Below are 21,346 nucleotides of genomic sequence, written 5' to 3' on the forward strand. Positions count from 1 at the left end.
TTTGGTTTGAAGTGTCACTCTTCCATTTTACACAACAAACAGGCTGATTATGGGTACAGCAATTTCTGATTGTTCAGAGGCGAGGATAAGCATCCTGGCCTAGCTCACCACATTAAAAGCAGCTCACCTGGATTTGTGCCCACCAGATGTCAGTGCAGCTCTGTACTCCTCTGTTTCTTTTTTAAACAGCTAGGTGGGACAAGAGAGCATTTTGGCCAGTTAACAATTATTAGTGATTGTCTTACGCATAAGTACATGATTTCTGAGAAACCATGTACCAAAGGCATATGTTAAATCAAAGGAATATGGATAACTCAAAATGGAAACTGCCAGGGATATACAAAGTCATCAGGATTGTGAAACAACCCTTAGGGGTGATGCGCTCCTTTATTCCAAGATGCCTTACCTGCAGAGTTTTCAGCTCATTAGATATTGTAAAGGTTTACCCAAGCTGCCTGTGTTGGTCACTGAGGTATTTGTTACAAGTGAGAAATATATATATAAAAAAACTTCTCACAAGACATAATTATTTCTAAAACATCTATAGGTTAAAGTATTAAAGCATAACCAACTCACATTCACACAACTGAATATTATACTTACCTAATCTCTGTTTACACCTTTTCAGGCAACACATTCAATTAATTTTAACTTTAACATTTAGGTATCATGATTAATTCCTCTAAATACATTAACATGTAGGAAATGCACAGAAAAATTGGCACTGTAACCATGTACGTTACAGGCAAGACAAAATAAGTCTATGATGTTGTGGTTATACAGCAAGGCATCTTTATTAGTTCCTTGTTTCCACTAACACATTTTCCCCCAAGAAAATAACCATAAATAACCATACTGGGATAGCCAGTATAAACACACAACTCATACAATAGCTTATTATGGCTTCTGTGCTTCCCTGTGCTACAGTAATCCTTTACAATCATAAATTACATTCATATATGTATTTTTAAAAGCCTACCTTCGATACATTAAATGACTGACCTACACACATTCTACCCTGCCATCAAGGCTTGAGAGCTGATTCCAGTTCAGTTATGTATAAAGTGTACTGTCACCACAAATCCAAGATATACAACAAAAAATAGCATTTTCTTTAGGTTTTGTTTTCCAAATTTAACAGTCTGTCATCATTCTCAGTGACTGACTGAAGCATAATAATAAATAACAATAAATTGGATTTATATAGCACCTTTCATAAAACCCAAAGTTGCTTTAAAAAATGAGAACACAACAAAATATACCACAATACAAAGTGGATGAGACTAAGAAATAAACAGATAAAACAATAATCATTAAACAGATAATAAGGTAGGAGGTTAATGTATATTCTGAGAACAGCGGGAACAAATAGATGTAGGAAGGGAATTCCAGACAGTGGGTGCAGTATCACTAAATGACCTGCCTCTCAGTACAGAGCCTGAACCTAAGGGCAGTAAGAAAACCTGAGTCAGAAAACCTTAATGTGCATGATGGAACATATGGACGGAGCAAATCTGCAATATACAAGGACAGAAGGTCATGAAACATAAAAGTGTGCTTTCCATGGATTTAGCATAACTGCTGTTTAGCATAGCAAAAGGTTACCCTCTTAATTCAGGGAAATTAAAAATATACTTTCACAAGCTGTGGTAAATATGTGTGGTCATTTCCACTTTATAGTCCACAGAGTGACAGTGCTGACTCTTATGGGGCTTTGGTGAGGTTCCCACCTGCCATTGCCAAAGACCTAATGGCTAAGTGTTTCCATCCCACCTGCCAACAGGAGCAGGTCAGGTTCACTGCTATGTCACAGAAATGTTCACACCATGTTGCTCTGCTCAGTCCTGTGATCCCAAGACAGGGGATACTTTCCAACAACACAGCTTGTGCTCCTAAATCTCTGCTGATGTTCAAAAATGTTCAAAAATACATTCCCTGAAATTCCACAAGCCTATCATGTGTGGATACATTTAAATGGTTAGTGGGCCCTTGTTTGTTAATTGGCTTATCAGTCTACGTGGGTCGTTTTCTGTTGGTCATTTAGATTGGTACCTTTTTCCTTAGCTAGCAGATAAAAGGCACTTGTTGGTAACAACAGAGCTCACTTTTTGTTCTCTAATTTTGTTTCTCACACATCAAATGTCAAGTGGGTCTTTTTTTTGGGGGTACACACATCAGCCCATTTCAACCATCTCAAGCTAAGGCCACTGGACTGCTGGTGAAACATTGCTTTATTCTGAGATTCACTGATACTCTGAACAGAGACAGAACATAAAATAATAACCTATGCATATATCCATTTAAAGAGTGAGTTGTTGGGTTGTACCAATATAGAACACTAGGTGGGAGCATTTTCCTAAGGCCAACATATTTACCTCTTCAGTGCATATAAGTGAAAGCAGTCTGACCACATGACGCCATCTAGCAGTTCCAGCAGTTATCAAACTTAAAGCGTGCTTTAATTGAACCTCTGCCTTTCAGCTGTTGGGGTTTGGGAGTCCTTGCTGGTGCCTGATCCAAAGTGAGGGAGCTGGCACAGAAGTCCTGCAGCCAGAGTCAGCTTTGTTTGCTGAAGATCTCCAGCACAAGGGGTGACAGGTCCGGCTGCATGTCCTGGATCTGCAGGACCTGTTTGGTGTACTCTTCGTTCATAGACCTCATTTCTGTCAAGCAGGCCATGATCTTAGGGAACACTAGACTGGCAGAGGTAGACAGAGAGAAGGAGAAAGTCAGAGGTCAAGGATATAGAAAGATATTTGTTTTTTTGTGTGTGTGTGTGTGTGTGTGTGTGTGTGTGTGGTGTGCACATATGTATATATGTGTAAAAAAATAATGCAGGAGCTGAACATAGAACACCATTTGGCGAGACCTGCTGACTGGAGGAGATCTGTCGATTCATATGCCAAATTAAAACTATTAATGTTTACATATATTATGTACTATAGCCTGCTTAGTGTAATCGTGCCAACATATTTTGAGAAATCCTATGTATCCTCCTAAAACTTTCTTAATATAATTACTGTTTGTTTGGGTCATTCCTGTTGACGTCAATGTATGTCTTCAGCGTGAGAGCGAGCATCTCTTGGTGTTTGTCAATTACACTGTGCTGAGTCACACCCGTCCTGTCTGATGGGACAAAAACACACTGTGAAGTTTTAAAGGCTGTATGTGTGTTGATGTGTCTGTATGCGTGTAGTTATTTTATTAGTGTCACTTCAGTCAATGTAATGCCCTCACAAGTTGTGCATACCAAACTATAAATGTATGAAGCATACCTGCCGAGAAAAGTGAGATCGCCTGCATCAGTACATACTCTTCATCGTGTAGGTGTAGTTGGCGTAGTGTGAAATGTAACTTTAACAAAGAGTCCAGCAGATGTGCTTGAAAACCAGCTGTTTGGATGGGAGAGAAGGGGGTAGTGAGAGTGAGTGTGTGTGTGTGTGTGTGTGTGTGTGCGCGTGAGAAAGAGAGAGAGAGAGAGAGAGAGAGAGAGAGAGAGGAAAAACAAAAAGGTAGAAAAGAAATGTACAAAAATAGGTTGGGGCATAGGGATTAAAACAAATAAAATAAATAAATCTAAATCACTTTCACTGCAGTAAAAGTTCATGCCCTGACTTCACACAGGCTTCAGATGGCCCATTAACCAACATGATTGACTCTCTAGGTATACTTATATCTAGAACAATACATGTGATAAACATGTACAGTTCAGCCTCTTTTTAAATGACTATGAATCCTTGTATACAAAAAAAGAGACAATGTAGTGTATGTAATGGAATAGCATAAGAAATCACTTAACTATGCTCTATGTTCATTTGTGTGGACTGTGCAAACTCATACTAAAGATACAAAAATGTGTCAAACTTGTTCTCGGCTTGTTAAAGGTTCCAGGTGTGATCTGTTCAATGTGCTTGAAGAAAGCCTCCTCTTAATCAGGTTCACAGACCCTGTGGCTAGAGTGTGAAGCTTTGTTCAGCATCCAGTAAGAATAACAAGCTGACAAGTGTCACGCTGTGGCCCTATACACACCTTGGTTGTCATGCAGCTGACACAGAAGAAAATAGCTTAAAGCTTTCTGAAAAATGGTACCTTTACATGAAAAATGGTACTGTTCCATTAGTGCGGGGTGGGGTGGGGTGCGGTGGGTGGGTGTGTGGGTGGGTGAAAGAGTCGGAGGAGATCGGCTGTCAGGGCTGCAACCACCACCCTTCCATGGTGGCTGCAACATATAACTTTATAAATTTATATAAAAACATATATGTTATATAAAAACATATTTATAAAAAAAATTACATTTTAACAACATAAATTATGTGTAACTTGTGTGCATAATGATGTGTGGAAGAAATATAAAGAATTTTAATTATTTGTTGAGGAGCTTTCTCTTCTTCCTCTAGCAGTAGGATCTGTGTGGACAGAAGTTGTGCATGTGCATATCATTAGCCAACATACTAGGAGCCATTTATGAAAGTGGTAATTTGGAAATCTTGTAATTGCATCTCTCAAGGAAGTTAACCCACCAAAGCTTCAAAAATATATGTAGATATAAAATTCCATATGGAGTTTGGAAAAATGATTTAATCCATTTAATTTGGAAATATGATTTAATCCATTTTACTTTTAAAGAGGAATTCAAGGAAGAAAATATAATATACTGAAACCCCAGAGCAAAGCTATTTTTTCCAAATAACATCAAATATGTTCTCTATCTTTGTATAAATATGTTTTGGCAATTCAAGAGAGTATAAATGAGTCTAGACAGACCTGCAACTTTAGATAGCAATATGATCTATGACAACACAAAAGTGACTAAAATCTGATTGAAAAGATTGGATTTGTATGTCCACACAGCGCTGGGAAAAACAACAGATTTGAGTCACATTAACGCAAAAAATATAATTTGAGTCACTTCAGGTTGGTAATGTGAATGAGGGTAAAATACAGAGATAATAAGGTTTCCTATTATCTGATTAGCTGAACAAAACTCCTAAACTAGAGAACACAGGGACTGTTTCCCACCAGGGCTGCAAGGTACAGACACTACACTGTCCATGGATAAGTGACTCCATCAGACAACAACGGGTAAGAAGATGCTTGCTTCAAGCACCCTGCTCTGATGCGTTCTAAACAGGTATCACCTGGAACCTTAAAAGAGTGGGGAATGCATAATGGGTTTAAATATTCTTTTGAAACAAGCAGTAAGGAAACTGAGTGTTGAGTGTGATCTCTACATCTCTCTCCCTTACCCTCATGAGGGCTATAGAGGTTTTACCACATAACTAGTTTGCCTATAACAAACTGCACAACCCTTCCCTTTGTCGGAATGCATGCACATCTGTAACATGATTCAGAAATGTATATGCCTACAAAAAATGCCACCAAAAACAACCCTGCAATTTCCCAAAAGCTCAATGACATCAGCATTATACCCAGAATGAGAACTCAAGTAGCATTTTGAAGCAAAAGTGTAAAAGATCTGCATCTAAAAATAAGATCCGCCAAGATTTGTATCACCCCATCTGATTTCACTACTTGTTTTCACCAGGTGTCTTAGCCTAGTGGTCAGAACCAAATTCTAGGGAGGATTTGACTTTATGAACCCAAACTACATGCCTTTGCTGTGAACACTCTCTCCAGAAACTCTCTCATCTTCATACCACAATGGAAAGTTGGACTCCTATAAGATAAATTATTTTGAGGACCAGTCTAAGCATGATGAGATGGATCTATTATGCTATGATAATCTATATGGACTTCTACGCTAATTACTCTAACCCAGTTGGACTTCTGTGCTAACTATGCTAATCTAATTGGACCTTTATGATAACTATGCTAATCTCTTTCAACTTCTACACTTCTACACTGGCTTATTTGTCTGTGTGTCAGAGTGTCTCACAGTCTCTTTTCAATTATTACTCTTGGAAATCCCCCATTTTCTTTCTCGTGTTAGAAGATTGTTAGTGTTTCTTCTGTCAGAAATGTTGTGTTGAAGCAAAAACAGGTCAAGGACCAAGATCCATAGAGGAGGACAGAGTTAAAAGCTTCTCTTCATAAGGAAAGCTCCACCCCAAAGAAGAATGAAGTAAAGGACAGCTCCGTAGACTTTCCCCTTCAGTGCTCTCTATTTGTGTGCTGATGAATGGCTTTTAACACAGACTTCAGCCTGTGATACTCACCACGAAGTGCGTCGCTCAGGCAGTACTTGAGTGAGCCACACTCCCAGATGCCTGTCTCCTCATTGAACAGCATGTTGAAGCGCATTTGAACAATCTCAAAGGTAGCACCCTTCAGCAGCGAAATCTGATTCTCTATATTTAAAGATCTGCAATATGAATGTCTGGTCACAACTCATCCATATGAAAGCAACAACACAGGTTAAATGTGCATAAATACACTAAAAGCAGTGCACTCGTGCAGTTCAGCAGCGGAAATAGATAACAGTAATAATAATTAGGCTCTAAAGGAGTCTGCCCCTTCCTTTAAACCCTCCTTCTTTTACATGCTGTACATATAAAATGAGAGAGAGATTCAAAATTGTAGTAAAGTACAGAGTTTCCAGAGAAACCGAACATTTTGGACAGAGGACCTTCATCAGCTGTGCAAGCACGGCTGATGATTGAGAGAACATATTTCAATTAATAATATTTAATAATTTTTTTTTCAATTATTTCAATTAATAATAAACTGAAGGCCCTGGTTCCTGGTTGAAGAGTTTACTCCATGACATGTTATAAGACAGCAGCCCCAGACTACTTCCCCTACATCAGCACTCTCATTGGGAGCTGCAGAGATTGTGAGTTTACACTATTCCAAATGTGGAAGAATTCCAAAGGCACGGAGAAATACTTGTGAAATGACACAGCCGAGCAGCAGGCTGTGCAGCCAAAGACCTATGCTTAAGATTGTCACCTCTTGTTAATTTGGACACGTGCTGCATGCATATGCTTTCTATTCTACTACTTTAACAGTGTACTGCATACACTAGCTTTTGCCGCCATTTTTCAGTCAAAGCCAGACCATCTTTAACGGTTTACTTCACAACATATTTGCAGCTTATTGTTTTTCATTATTCAATATTTGTTGGATATTTATAATTCCTTGAGAAGAAAGAAGGCAAAATAAAAGCTAAACACAGTACATCCCTCACAAGCTTAAAATTGGACATGCAGGTTATACTGGAGTTGATGTTTTAAAAACCATGTGGCTGTTCTAAAAGATTAAAATGAAACAGGGACGCTATCCTTACCAGCCAATGGCAGCATGACCATGTGCTCCCATGACTTGTGGGACTTTGTTTGTTTGTTTGTTTGTTTTCTTTTGGGGTTGTTGTTTTTTTTGGCGGGAGGTGTTTGGAGGGTGTGTTGGGGTGGGTAGGGAGGCTTCAAGGACAAAAAGAATTTTTTTGTCATAGTGCATCACGTACCTAAAAAATCGGAGCACTTTGGCATATTTAATGATTTGCTGGATCATGTAGGTGCTGAGGTCTGCGATGTGAGGGAGGTTGGTGAACCTGGCCTTTCCTTTGCTATTACCAGGCTCTGCCTCCTCGTAGTGTCCTGGGATGCATGCAGTGTAGCAATGTGAGGGATGGCACTCCACTGGATTGTCAGCCTTGTCCTTTTTGTAGGATTCGAGAGACAGCTGGGAGCTGATTCGTTCATCACAGTCTGGAGGCTGTAGACATTACACAATACGTCTGTGAAAATTCTGATTTGAAATCAAATCACAAACACCGTTGAAGCTTTCACAATCACACTTTTCTAATGCTTTTAGACTCCTTTTTGTGTGCATTATGTTCATTACAGATATGCAGTTGTGATACTTAAAGTGTCCTTGTGATTATGCAGTTCAATGCTGTAATTTATACTGAGCCTATGGCAATATTATGAGTTCTACGGGTTATGAAAGGAGTTTTTCTCTTCTCTTGTCTGGATGTGAAACCCTTGCCCTGAACCTTGGGACTGTGATCCATACTGGGCCACTTTGTTCTTGGAAAAGCACAGAATAAGCCTTTCACTTTGGATGAGAGTGTATGCATCTGACCCGGAACTTGATGAAGCCAGAGAAGGTCGTATCGAAGGTCTTCTTGTGTGCATCAAGCAGCTCCTGAATTATTGCTGCTTGCTCCTGCGAGAGCACAGAGGGTTCCTCTGCCATCCTCTTCCTCTGGATAAGCATCCTCCGTTTCTCCACAGCCTCGTCTGACATGATTACTGAAGTACGCATGCATATACATGACTATATGTGACATCACACCACAGCAACTGCAGCAAATATCCATGATGGACTGCAGCAAATGGCCTTTTACATCAAATAACTAAATAACAGCTGAGAGAAGGCTTAGACAGACCTGGGCATTGTACGGCCCGCGGACCACATCCGGCCCTCTAACTATTTCTGACCGCCCGCGTGAGATCGTTGGAAAATTTGAAGTCAAAAGTAAATGTGTAACTACGACACCCATTACACTGTGATGGGGGCACGAAATCAAGGACTTTGACGAAATACAACTACACCGCTTTTATTTTGAAGGCAAATGTTTTGTTTTTGTTTTTTAATTTGCGTCTTCCGCTCAGTGCGCTTATGCACCTTCAACTCAAACGTCTCGATAAATGAGATAGCTAGGAGTTAGCTCTTAGCCAAGGTTAACTGTTAGCCCTTAAATATGCCGGCTAACGTTAAAAAAAAAGAAAGATTGACGCAGAATGCAGAGTTTTTTTTAACAAGGAATGGACTTCTAAATATTTATTTACTGAAGTTAAAGGTAAAGCTGTGTGCTTAGTTTGTGGAGAGCAGATAGCTGTGTTTTGGGAATATAATTTGAATCTCTATTACGAGACTAAACACGCAGAGAAATACAAGAACTTGACGGAGGCCGAGCGGGCACGGGCATCTGAAGATTTGCTAGCGAAACCGCAAAGGCAGCAAGGATTTTTTACAAAGCTCCACTCATCCAGGGATGCAGCCGTCAGGACCAGCTTTGTAATATCGCACAAAATTGCAAGAAACAGTAAGCCATTCTCTGATGGGGAGTTTTCAAAAAATGTTTGTTAAATTGTGCTATAATTCTGTGCTCCACATTTTCATGTTATTGTAATGTTTCATTTATTGTTTTTTTATGAAGGGATAGTATATATACTGTATACAGTATATAGGTATTGGGTAGAACTGAGTTAAGTTCTCATGTGGCCCCATGGGAAAATTAATTGCCCACCCCTGGCTTAGACCGATGTTTTTGTAACCACATAAATGTAACAAAAGTTATTAATGGAAACATGACACCTACACTGTCTTCTATTACCACCTGAATCTTTCTCTGTGGTTCTGCACTGTTTTAGAGGTGCTAAGTTAACATAGATATTAGCAATGTTATAGTTCACTTCAAATAAACAACAAGAACAACAGAAGTTAGTGGTTACTCACTGAGCCGTGTGTGTGTGTGTGTGTGTGTGTGTGTGTGTGTGTGTGTGTGAGAGAGGGGGGGGGGGGGGGGTAGGTGCCTCGTACATGCTCTGAATAAACACTGAATAAGAGGGCTGAGATGAAGGTTAAACTCACACTCCTTCAGCATGCCAGTGGAGAGGCACTTCTGAAGCCGGCAGGACTGACACTGCCGGCGGTTGCTCTTTGTGATGACGCAGTTGTTCTGGAATGGACAGCGGAATTTACATGGGCCCTTCATGGCTCGTCTGGAGGACAGTGACACATAGATACTATAAACACTAGACACTACAATTCCCAGAGACTGGAAATCACAGAGCCTAAAAAATCCTACAGACTTTAAATACTTACACCAGGAGTAAGAAGGACACAAGCGGTAAGCAATGGATGCACATCACTGAATAACAGTTAGTCATTCCTACCTGTCTATGGTACAGAATAAGCGTGGAGAGGCATGATGAGTGCTTATGCTCCTCTTAAACCAGATGTCACAGAATATTTGAAGAGCCCTGACACTACATGATTATAAATCTGTACTAAAGGATTTTTCATCTGACCCGGCTTTCAGCTCAGTTTAAACTCACTCTTTTACATCTAAATTTTCAAAACTACAATGTACTTTTATTTAATTGGTCATTTATTCTGTCTTTATTTTCATCTTTTATCTTTACATATTTATGTTGAACTCTTTTAGCACTTTAATTTATAACATTTATTTTAGTTCCTAGTCTAATAGATCTCTATTTGAAATTTGTTGTTTAATAATTAAATTTTCTCTTTTTCATTTAAATCAAGTTTTACTATATACCAGCTTTTTTTTTTTTGAAGTATGAATTTGAAGTACCCCAACCCCACCCACCGTAATTATAATAACATTAAAAGAATGGATTGTTAGGTCTTGTGGACTAATAATAACTTTGGCTGTGCTGCACTGCAAATGTTTAATTCTTGCCAGTAAATTCAGAACACAATGGCTTTTATTAATGGATATGCTATCTGAAATAGGTGCATAATATTAGGTTTTCACCAAAGTAGCCATGAGAATTTTATATTATGTTTTCCCAATTGGTTCAAAAAAGTTTGGAGACTGTATATTAGAAGTGCTGTGATTCCTACATGATATACATGATATTTCTACAGATATAAATACAGATCTAAATAACATAAATAAATATGTTAAACTGATATTCTCTCCTTTATAGTTACTGTTTCGTTTATATAAAATGTTTAAATCTCATAATTATGTGCTTTACTTATTTATTATACTCATTCATGGGAAGCACGTGATTTTGCCGTTAGAAAAGGACACCACTTGAGATGTCTGAATCCATCATTCAGCTGAGCCCATGGCTCAGTGAATCTCTAAACAAAAAATAGCATGCAATACCTCTGCTATCATTAGACCCAGAAACAGAGCATCTCTAAGGACACAAAAGTGTGGATATGAGTGTTTTCTTGCGAGCATGTGTTTGAATGCATCTGCGTGTGTGTGAGTTTGAAGGAGAATGAGGGTAAGGAGAGAGGGGGCTAAGCAAGAGTTGTGCACCCACCTGAAGAAGCCTTTGCAGCCCTCACAGGTCATGGCATTGAAGTGGTATCCTGTAGCTTTGTCGCCGCACACCTTGCACACTTTGGGCTCATCCTCCTCTTTCTCCAGCTTTCCTCTGGTCCCCTCTTCCGCCCCTGAGTCGTCCAGCAAAGACCATGTCTCACTCTTTTTACTCATGCTGAATTCTGGAAAAAAAGACAGGAATGGGGAGAGAGAGAAAGTGAGAGAGAGACGCACACAGAGACACACAGAGAGAGAGAGAGAGAGAGAGAGAGAGAGAGAGAGAGAGAGAGAGAGAGAGAGAGAGAGAGAGGATGCTCCAGTCTCACTACAAAAGTGCTGCTGTAATTCAGTGAGAATGGCTACAGTAGAAAGAAAGAAAAAAACAGAACACTGCTCTTCCTGGTCAGTTTCACTGAACTACAGCACTACAGACATACTACCCTCCATGCACATTAACACTTGCCCAAGCCGCTGATGCTTTGCTCATCCTGTCCTATTGACCTGAATCTGTGCATCCAATTTTTTTTTGCTAACTGGCAAAACAACTTAAGATTACATTGCAGAATTCCTGTGGATGTTTTGAGATTTAGGCCATATCCATGGATCTCCTGTGACTCATCTGCTTGCACACAAACACAGCCATAAACTCTGGGTCCTCAGTTGTTTTAAGCAAAGACATATGCCATGCATATATATGAATGGGCAGCTACAGGTACTTTGCTGAACATTTAGTGTGCCAACAGTTTCAATGACAGCATGTACATGCACCACAACACTAGTCTCATCTCCTCATTTTGCTGTTTAGCTAACCAAACACAACTAAGAAGTGTCAAAGACAATCTGAAAAAATCAATAGCTTTATCAAGAATAAACACATTAAAAATGTGTATTGCATTACTTAATAAATGCATCTAACAACTAAGAACATAAGCCTGTTGATTATCAAGACAGAGAAATAGGATGTTAGTACACACAGAAAAACAGATTGGTAAACGTACCTCACACGTGCTGAGTACGAGTCTTTTTTAACCAAAGTGCTCTAGTGGAAGGCCTCCCACTTAATGAACAGAATGCAACATACACACTCATGAACTATGCTGCCAAGCCGGACGAGAATCACATGTTGTCATGGTAACTACCTGGGACCACCAGCTATCGGTGCTCGTCCTTGTGTAACTAAGGCAGTTGTAACTAATCAGTTGCTCTGTGCAACATTTAGAAGGTCTCCACTGCCAATGCAGAATTTTAAATATGGTAAAGCCATATGCCTCTTAAAGGGTTCCATAAATGAGCCTTACTCCTTTGGATCAGTGAGCCAGACTAGGAATCCAGTTTAGGTATCCTACTCGTGGACTAGGGATCAAGTTTACCGATCTCATTTCTAAATTAGGGCTTGAGGTTAGGGATTCCAGTTCTGGATTAGGAATAAAATTAACCTTTATTCCTTAATAGAATCAATGCTTGAACACAACCTGTAATGACTTTTATCAAACAGAAAAGCAGATTAAGTGGCAACTTCACTTTTTGGTTGGCTGTAATTGGGGAGCCCTACTGGAGTAAGTGTTAGAAAGGATGCTTAATTGCAGCTCAGAGCAACGTCTCTAGCACCTCGTCACTGCTCCCTTCCATCACACCCCACCTCCCCAAGCACTCGCATCCTGCTGCCTAAGCCTCCTTTTGACGCATTTCTACTGCTGTACATTTGCAGTGAGCACTGCCTGTTTCTGTGAAAGGACCTTAGCCAGAAAAGCAGTCACTCACTGAAATTAAAATCAGTCCCAAAGCATGGCTTGATAAATGTGATACACAGACATGAGGAGCGATCTCCTATAATAAGGATTATACCAATCACTGCAGCAATGAGGAAAAATCTCAATAATCACAATGCCTGTGTCTTTCAGAAATATAAAGCAATGATAACAACACCTTGGCTGATAATGACTAAGTGCATGCTCATTCACACAGAAAAAAGCTCTCCACGATGTCCTGATGTGTCTTCACCTGCACCTTTCACCGAACACTCAGGAGAAATCTATTTTAAATAAATCTGAAATTGCACTGTGACATGAATTCATGCATTTCTATCTCTTTCCTCCCTTTCATGAAATCATAACAATATGTTCCACATCTTCTATCGGTGTGACGTGAATGACTGTTATTAAGCTACATGCTTAATGTTGAAAGTTTGCATGTGGGTGCTATGTGAGGGAGACAGAGAAATGTAGAGGGAGATTATATCTATGGAGAGAAGATTAAGCACATTTGCTAATCCATTATTATTCCAAAGATAGATTTTTACTGGAACAAGACAGTTGGCAGCTTGGCTTTGATTGTAGCTAACCAAAGAAACAATGTAAACAGTGCCCTTTATCAAAGTGTTCATTCACATTCAATTAATTAGTAGTAAAACCTTCTAAGTGCTTCTGTGACAAAAAGCATGCAGATGTTAAGGACTAGTATGTCTAAGATATGTCTATGCTTCTATGTCCAGGCATGAATAAATAAATTCAGAAAAGAGATTTGACTATAAATGTGATTATTAAATGTTGCTGTAGAAGTAAAAGCCCAACAGTATGAACAGATTCAGAACCCTAGTTCCTGTTCTGTTATGCTAATGAGTCCTGTTCTCAGGCACGCCCTCTGTTCTTTGATTCAACATGTACATCATATGCATGCCACCTTTGGATCTATCAAATTTCAGTAAACCAGAATTCGAAGTATGCAAAAATGCATTTTAAGCTATATATTAAATATTTCCTCAGTTTAATATTTTAAGGAGAGCTGTATTAATTTAGAATACAATTATTATCATTTACACATTCAGATATTTTAAGGATGAACATTTATTATCTATTAGCCTACTTTAGTAAAGAATCAATTTTACATTTTACTTTATCTCATTTGTTGTTTTACTGTAGAATTTTAAGTACAACCCATGAAATAAAGTAAATGTGAAGTTCTGTACTGTAGAATTAAAATTTTGATCTTTTACTAACATAGGCTCTGTCACGGCCCCTCCCCAACTCCGTGTGTGTGTGTGTGTGTGTGTGTGTGTGTGTGTGTGTGTTTGTCTGTATTGCCACACCCTCTTATGTCATTCACCTGATCCTTGTGGTGTTTAATTGTCATGTATGTATATAAGTCTTGTGTCTTCTCATTGAGGACACTATAGCCTGCGTGCTATGTCTTGTCGTTATGTGTTATAACAAACGTCTGCATCAACGTGCCTCATCCCTGCATCCTGCTTAAGCCTCCGAATGTCACAGAAACACTGATGGACGAAGGATGCCTGGGAAAGGCAAAAAGAAGAAGGGAAAGAAGGGAAGTCATCGTCCTCCCACAGCACATGCAGGGAAGCCCCCCATGTTCTTGGGCCCCCTCCGGACTCCCGCAATAGGGGAGTGTGGTCCAGGAGAGAGTGGTCCAGGAGAGAGTGGTCCAGGAGAGCGTGGTCCAGTTGAGTGTCGGCCAGGTGAGTGTGGTCCAGGTGAGTGTGGTCCAGGAGCGGAAGTGGGGATGTCATGCGGAACCATGTTTGGCTACCGGGACTGGTATAATGATTTTCAGTCCTTGGAGTGGGACTCCGTGTACTCCTCCCGTTCCGTGGAGAGACCTTCGGTCATCCTGGCCTCGCTCCATGGGTCCACAATGGGGGAAGAACCGACTTGACATTTTTGGGGGAGCCCCATGTATGGTCCGGGGTCAGACTCTGCTGAGTCCTACAGAGACCAGCCGGACTACGAGAACCGGCACAGCAAACAAGCTGCTCCGGGTGACTTGGAAGGAGGCCGGAGGAGGACACTCCTCCCCATAAGGCGAAGAGCCCCATGGCGCATGCGCCTACACCTAAGCTTCATAAAGGCAAAAAGGCAGCAGCACCAGTACCTGCACTGGAAACGGACAATATATTTGGTGCGCTTCCTGAGGCGCATGCTCCAAAACCAGAAAAGCCGCCACTACCCAAGACGGTGAAGGACAATCCCCTCCAGGCTGGTCGGTCTCTGATCCAGCCAATGACTGGGGGACTGGCTGGGGTTCCTTCCCCCTTTTCTGGACTGTTATCCAATCCTTTGTGTGTTGTTCATGTGCCTGTCCCCATCACTGTGCTTGTCCCGATTACGCTAAAGGTACCGGTCGCTTTGTTCCCCTTTGTGTCTGTGCCCGTCCCCGTTAGCGTGTGCGTCCCTGTCTGTCATCGTCCTGGTCCCTGTCCTTCCCCCCGCTGTCCTGCTCGCATTGGCTCGGGGCGGGTTATCCGGTCCTCTTGCCTCGCCGTTTGCCGTTGGTCTCGGGGCCGCAGCCCAATAGGCTGGTGCGCCAGAGGTCGCATCGTTGGGTGGGTGGGGCTCTGTTAAGGAACAGCCCCTCGCCCCCTCAAATGTCTCTTTGTGTGTGTGTGTGTGTGTGTGTGTGTGTGTGTGTGTTCGTCTGTATTGCCACACCCTCATGTTTCACACCTGATCCTTGTCATTGTCACGTGTGTATAAAAGTCTCTTGTCTGATTGTGGATGTTGTCAGTGTTTGACCATGATAGCCTGCATGCTACATCCTTAAGTCTGTCAATAAATGTCTGTTTCAATGTGTCTCGGCCCCGCATTCTGCTTAAGCCTCCGAACGTCACAGGCTCATCATTTAAATGACCTCAAAGAATAAACAATTTCCCCTGGAATCAATAAAGTTATCTAGCTACCTATCTAAAGATCATTTAAAAGTCAAAATATGTGATTTGTTTTACTCAAATGTACTGAAAAAATATCAGCCAAATAAATGTTTCTTCCACGCACCAAAGTAAATTATCTATGAAGGGTAACATTATTTCTATGTCAGTACTATGGAGCCCAATCTGGGCCAAATAGTCTGATTAATTTGAAAAAAAGGAATTGAAAGTACAAGTTTTGATCTTATACAACAAATATAGCATATTATAAACAAATAAAACGGTATTCAAATTAAAAATACGTGTAGGAATTTTTTCAGTTTAAAATAATTTGATTAAATTCTGCAATTCTTTTGAATAAATTTTTCACTTTCATAAATATTTTGAGGTCTTATTTTTAGTTGCACATTTTAATGCTTTCAGATTTAGATCTTATTTCTTACAGTTTCAAATCTTATTTTTGGTTTCAGATTTTTTTTTTTTTTAAGACTTTTGGCCTTGATCTGGATTGTGAGGTTTAGCAACAACTAAAGGAGGTGTGGAATAATGAATGAGAGCATTACAAAGAAGTCTGAGGATGTGTCAATCACGTTGCCTTCAGGAAACACTTTCTAAAGACCACATTCACATGATTGGTGGTGAAAAACTGATGCCAATGACAAAGTTCCGTTTAACAAGCTCTTTTAATCAGCACTTGGTACCAAAAAGTGCTCGTACCAATAAATTATGCCAGATTGGGCAGTTCAACAACTACTTCCACTCTGTGAATGCAGTGTACTATTCACTGAAGATGGCATCCACTCCAGCAGGACAACATGCTGGCACCAGTGCACAGACAATAAATGTTAGCTATTTTTTTTAACTGATACTCTAGGGAAATTATCTGAAATATTGTAGTGATGGGTCATTTTTGTAACATAGGGGCATACATAAAGGGAAATGCAATCTTGAGTTGGAGACTGCCTAAGATGGCATAGGGATAACATTACATTTACCTGATGCTTTTACCCAAAGCAACTTACAATTATGACCAAGTACAACTTGAGCCACTGAGAGTTAAGGGCATTGCTCGGGGGCCCAACAGTAGCAAATTGGCAGTGGTGGGGCTTGACCCAGCAACCTTCCAATTACAAGTTAATCAACTTAACCACTGAGCTACTGCTGCTGCTTTATATTACCTAGTTAGTGTTCGTCAATTCTGCACTCCTTACAGTAGTGGTCACCAACCTGAAATTTGAAAAAAAAAAATTAAAGATCTACCAGCATAAATGTTGGCCCTAAGCTTCATGAAAAAAACTTCACATCTATATATAAACTATACATCTATCTCAGCATACAAAAAGCTTAGCTATGGTGTCCCACATGGATCTGTTCTAGGGCCTTTGATTTTTTCTTTATATATGCTACTTCTAGGCGACATTATACCTAAACACTGCTATGCTGATGATACTCAGCTATATGTCTCAGCCAAAGCAGAGGACATATATCAGCTTAGTATTATTGACTAATGCATAAAGGACATCAGACACTGAATGTTGAAGAACTTTCTCTCACTTAATCATGACAAAACAGAGGTCCTTCTATTAGGCCCACAGACGGCCATGTCCTCACTCTCTAATTACTCATTGAGCCTCAATGGTCTCCCAATCAGATCTTCTCTAACAGAAGATCCCAGTCTCTCATCGATCCCAGTCTCTCGTTCGAAGCTCATGTAAATATTTCTAGAACCGCCTTTCTCCACCTTAGGAACAATTCAAAGATTAGAAACATGCTCTCTTTACATGATGGAGAAAAGCTAGTCTATGCATTTATTACTTCAAGATGGACTACTGTAATGCCTTACTATCTGCCTGTACCATTAAGTGCCTAAACAAGCTCCAGATAGTTCAAAATGCAGCAGCCAGAGTTCTTACTAGAACTAAAAAATTTGATCACATCACTCCTATCTTAGCTACTTTACATTGGCTCCCAGTAAAATTTTGTATTGATTATAAAATACTTATAATAACCTACAAAGCACTGAATGGTCTTGCCCCACAGTACCTTAGAGAACACTTAGTGCATTACAATCCAGCACATCTGCTTAGATCAAAAGGTGCAGGCTCTTTACTAGTAACAAGAATAAGAAAATCTACTGCAGGGGGCAGAATATTTTCCTATAAAGGTACCACACTATGGAATAACTTTCCTGTAAATGTTTGAGACTCAGACACAGTCTAAAAATTTAAGGCTAGGCTGAAAATCTATCTGTACAGTCAGGCATTTTATTAACTACTTCTCATCTTAGGTAAAGGTGTGATCTGGGGGTCCATGGGCACTGAGAGTTATGGTAAACTGGGATGTTATGAGTGGCGGAGTGCTGATGTTCCAGGGTGCCCTCGTGCCTGTGTTTCCTTCTGGCTCTTTCCTTTTAGCTGTGCTGCCAAATCTAGATCTGCCGGAGTCCATCATTTCACATTATAGTTTCATAATGTATACACCCTCATACCTGGACATATCTAATAATCTAGTCTCTCTTTCTGCCGAGGTAGACCTACCCCTGATGTAATGATGTTAATAAGCCTCAACCCATCTCAACTGCCATGACTACTCCCACCATGATGTCTCGGTTGCCATGGCTGCTCTCCCTTATGTCGTCTCTTGTAGCCCACCACACCTCCACCTAGGCAACTACTTCTCTGTTGCCCTTGATGGACGATCTCTTGCGGGATGGGTCTTGAACACATACACACCATAGGGACAAGACTAGCACTTCTAGAAAGTTGGACTAGTCATTAATTGCTTATTTTTTTCATTTTTTATTTATATTTCTCTTAAAATTGTTATTATTGTGGTGACCATTGTTGGCCAGAGAAGGATGGGCCCCCCTTTGAGTTTTGGTTCCTCTCAAGGTTTCTTCCTCATGCTCTAGGGAGTTTTTCCTTGCCACTGTCACCTTTGGCTTGCACACTAGGGGCTTGGACTTGGACATTTGTAAAGCTGCTTTGTTGCAACATCTATTGTAAAAAAAAAAAAAAAAAAAAAAAAAAAAAGTGCTATATAAATACATTTTGATTGATTGATCGATTGATTGATTGATTGCAAAGAAGTCCCAAATGAATGGGGGTGCGAGGAGCTAAAACAATACTTTTTTTTAAGTTTCTGACAATTCGACCAGGATCTTCCATTAATTTTTGAAAACAGAAGTATGTATACATGAAAAATAGCAAAGAAAACGTGTATTGGGCAGTAGGACAATAGAATTTTACTAGAAATCCAATTGCTGTAGAAAAAAAAACCTAATTATACAGGAAAGTTTTCTTTGCTATTTTTAGAGCAGTGCATAATTCTGCTTTCCAAAATTAAAGGAAGATGCTGGTCAAGTGGTGAGAAACTATTTTAATTTTTCCTTTTTTATCCGTTTAGCTCCATTCACCTCCATTCATTGAGGATTAGCTTGCTGGTACCCTCTGGCATTTTGCAGTCGGTTTATGATATAACGAGAGGAATATGAAGTGGACAAGGCTCCTCGTAAAACGGCTCTGACGTTAAATTAACAATTAGTATCGTTAATTCTGGCCTTATGCTTAATTTGCTTTGGTAGATTCCCCACCTAAATTTTTTTTCTTTGTTTGACCCGTTACAAAAATGACCCATAAGTATAATATTTAGCATAATTTCCCATAGTATCTGTTTTTTAAAAAAACAGCTAACATTTTTACCTGTGCACTGGCTCGCAAGCGAATACAATGCTGCATTCACAGAGCTATGTGGAAGTGGAAAATAAACTTTAAAATGTTGAACTGCACAATCTGGCATAGTTTGCTCTCAAATTGCGATTGGTGCCAAGTGAGAACTTTGTCACTGGCGTCAGTTTTTTAACTGCTACTTAGCTTACATGAGTAAGGTATGTAAAAATACGTTTTGAGAGTTATCTGAACACAGCGTGATTGAGGCAGCGTCCCCGGTCGCCTTTGTTATGTTGTCATTCATTAATCCATGGGGGAAAAAAACGATCTAAAACCGAACAGGATTTGAAATTGAAACTGAAATCTAAATATTTGTATAGAATGAAAAATGAAAATATTGAAAATTCCAGAGTTTAATCAAAATTATATTTAAACAAACAAAAGAAAATCCTACACTCATTTTAGTTTTAATACATTGTTGTTTCCGTCAAGGTTCAAAAGTTGATTTCGTTTTTCAAAGTAATTCAACTATTGGCCTGGATTTGGCTCCATACAGTACGCCTACGTTATCTCTGTGTGACCTGTAAACCTACCTAGGTTATTTATACCAATCCAAATACAAATCTAATCTCATTACTATCATGGTTAACAAAGGCGCGTGATCTTGTTCAAACCAGCCTATGACGTCGCACATTCATTTCGATTCGGAAAGTAGCTGACTTCCGCAAATTCCATAGGTGACGAGAAAACGTGAGTGAAATGTCTTGAGATATGCTCAAGTACTATCACAACGCTTATAAAACACAACAAATAACATACATTTTAGGAGCCAAAGTACTATTTTGTAATGTTACTACCAGTTACTCTCAGTTCTTGTAGTTTAAATGCTATTACGAGACCCAATATTAAATTAAATTAAATTAAATATTTAATTTATTGTACACCATTTTCATAACCAACTGTTTACGCAGTTTTGACTCATTGCATGTGTCAAAACAAAGACATCCAGAGCCCCTTTCTTACCATGTCACGTACGCACTATTCTTGCAAAGTTCCGCATCCAGACGTAACATTTCAATCACGACTTGTGTCTGGGAAGTCGTGGTACAACAGACCCTTCCATATATCTAATTTTTGAATGCCCCTGCTTCGTCGTCTCGCAAATAACCGCATAGACACGTCGGGTTTGACAACCACGGTACTTCCTGGTTACGGATTTAGACTACGGTAAGGGAGCCGCGCTTGTGCGAGCTGGTTTGTCGCACGGTAATTTCTTATAGTTAATGTTCTCTATATAGGTGAATGACCGACTGGTAAAGCATACCAGTCTACTTTCGAGTACGGACACACTCGAACTATTCTTTAAATTTGTTAAATATATTAGTCAAGCGTAAGACAATGTCACACAGTCATTTATGCAACTAAATGCTGTGTGAATTGGTAAATCTGGTTGAATGCTGTCTCCCGTTAAGATGTCGTAAATACGTTTGAATCTCTATCTTATACATCTAATTACTGAAATATAAAGTATTTCATATTCCTTACTGGTAAACGTTAAACAAACAACTTTAAACAAGTTTACCTCAACATAAAAGTCACCAAGTTTTTAACAACACGATATTGTCTGAAGAGAACCGTACAGTCCTTTCCCTCCAAGGTGGTAACCATGAACCGAACACTGGGGTGGGAGACCAAATCTACTCAGGGGCAGGGAATTCATTAACTCATGAGATGAGTTATTATTATTGTTGTTGTTGTTGTTGTTGTTGAAAGAGACAAATAAAGTATAACCATGTAAACAGTAATCTGTTAAATGTTATATGAAGACAAGTTCAGATATTGTGACTATTATTATTGCTTTTTATTAGGGCTTTTCTTTATTATTCATATTTATTTTCACATGTAATTTTTAACAAATATAACAAAATATAAAAATACAAAAATATATTTTAAAAAATTAATATTAAGTGAATTTGCCAATGACCACTGTTGGATACTGCATGAATGTGTGGCTAATTAAATTTCCAG

At 39.5% G+C, this 21,346-nt stretch overlaps 1 protein-coding gene across 1 annotated transcript; it reads right to left on the minus strand.

Moving 5' to 3' along the window:
• Window positions 1-808: 808 nt before the first annotated feature.
• nr1i2 (nuclear receptor subfamily 1, group I, member 2) lies at window positions 809-20,521 on the minus strand. The gene is made up of 9 exons (XM_027011829.2): window positions 20,342-20,521; window positions 10,992-11,175; window positions 9,559-9,689; window positions 8,044-8,213; window positions 7,424-7,674; window positions 6,177-6,322; window positions 3,276-3,392; window positions 3,021-3,126; window positions 809-2,698 (listed from the first exon to the last, which is right to left on the minus strand). Exons 2-9 carry the CDS (start codon window positions 11,165-11,167, stop codon window positions 2,557-2,559), a joined length of 1,239 nt encoding a protein of 412 aa, XP_026867630.2. The 5' UTR covers window positions 11,168-11,175; window positions 20,342-20,521; the 3' UTR covers window positions 809-2,556.
• Window positions 20,522-21,346: the final 825 nt, after the last annotated feature.

The sequence above is a fragment of the Electrophorus electricus genome, chromosome 2, assembly GCF_013358815.1.
Source record: "Electrophorus electricus isolate fEleEle1 chromosome 2, fEleEle1.pri, whole genome shotgun sequence".
NCBI lineage: Eukaryota > Metazoa > Chordata > Actinopteri > Gymnotiformes > Gymnotidae > Electrophorus > Electrophorus electricus.

Bases quoted from the DNA above. Each gene is read 5' to 3' on its own strand.
- nr1i2 (XM_027011829.2), bottom strand. From the start codon at position 11,167: ATGAGTAAAAAGAGTGAGACATGGTCTTTGCTGGACGACTCAGGGGCG. The intron at 9,690-10,991 runs GTGGGTGCACAA...ACTGTCCTCCAG, and splicing joins GGCTGCAAAGGCTTCTTCAG to ACGAGCCATGAAGGGCCCAT. The intron at 3,127-3,275 runs GTATGCTTCATA...TTGTCCCATCAG, and splicing joins GATCTCACTTTTCTCGGCAG to ACAGGACGGGTGTGACTCAG.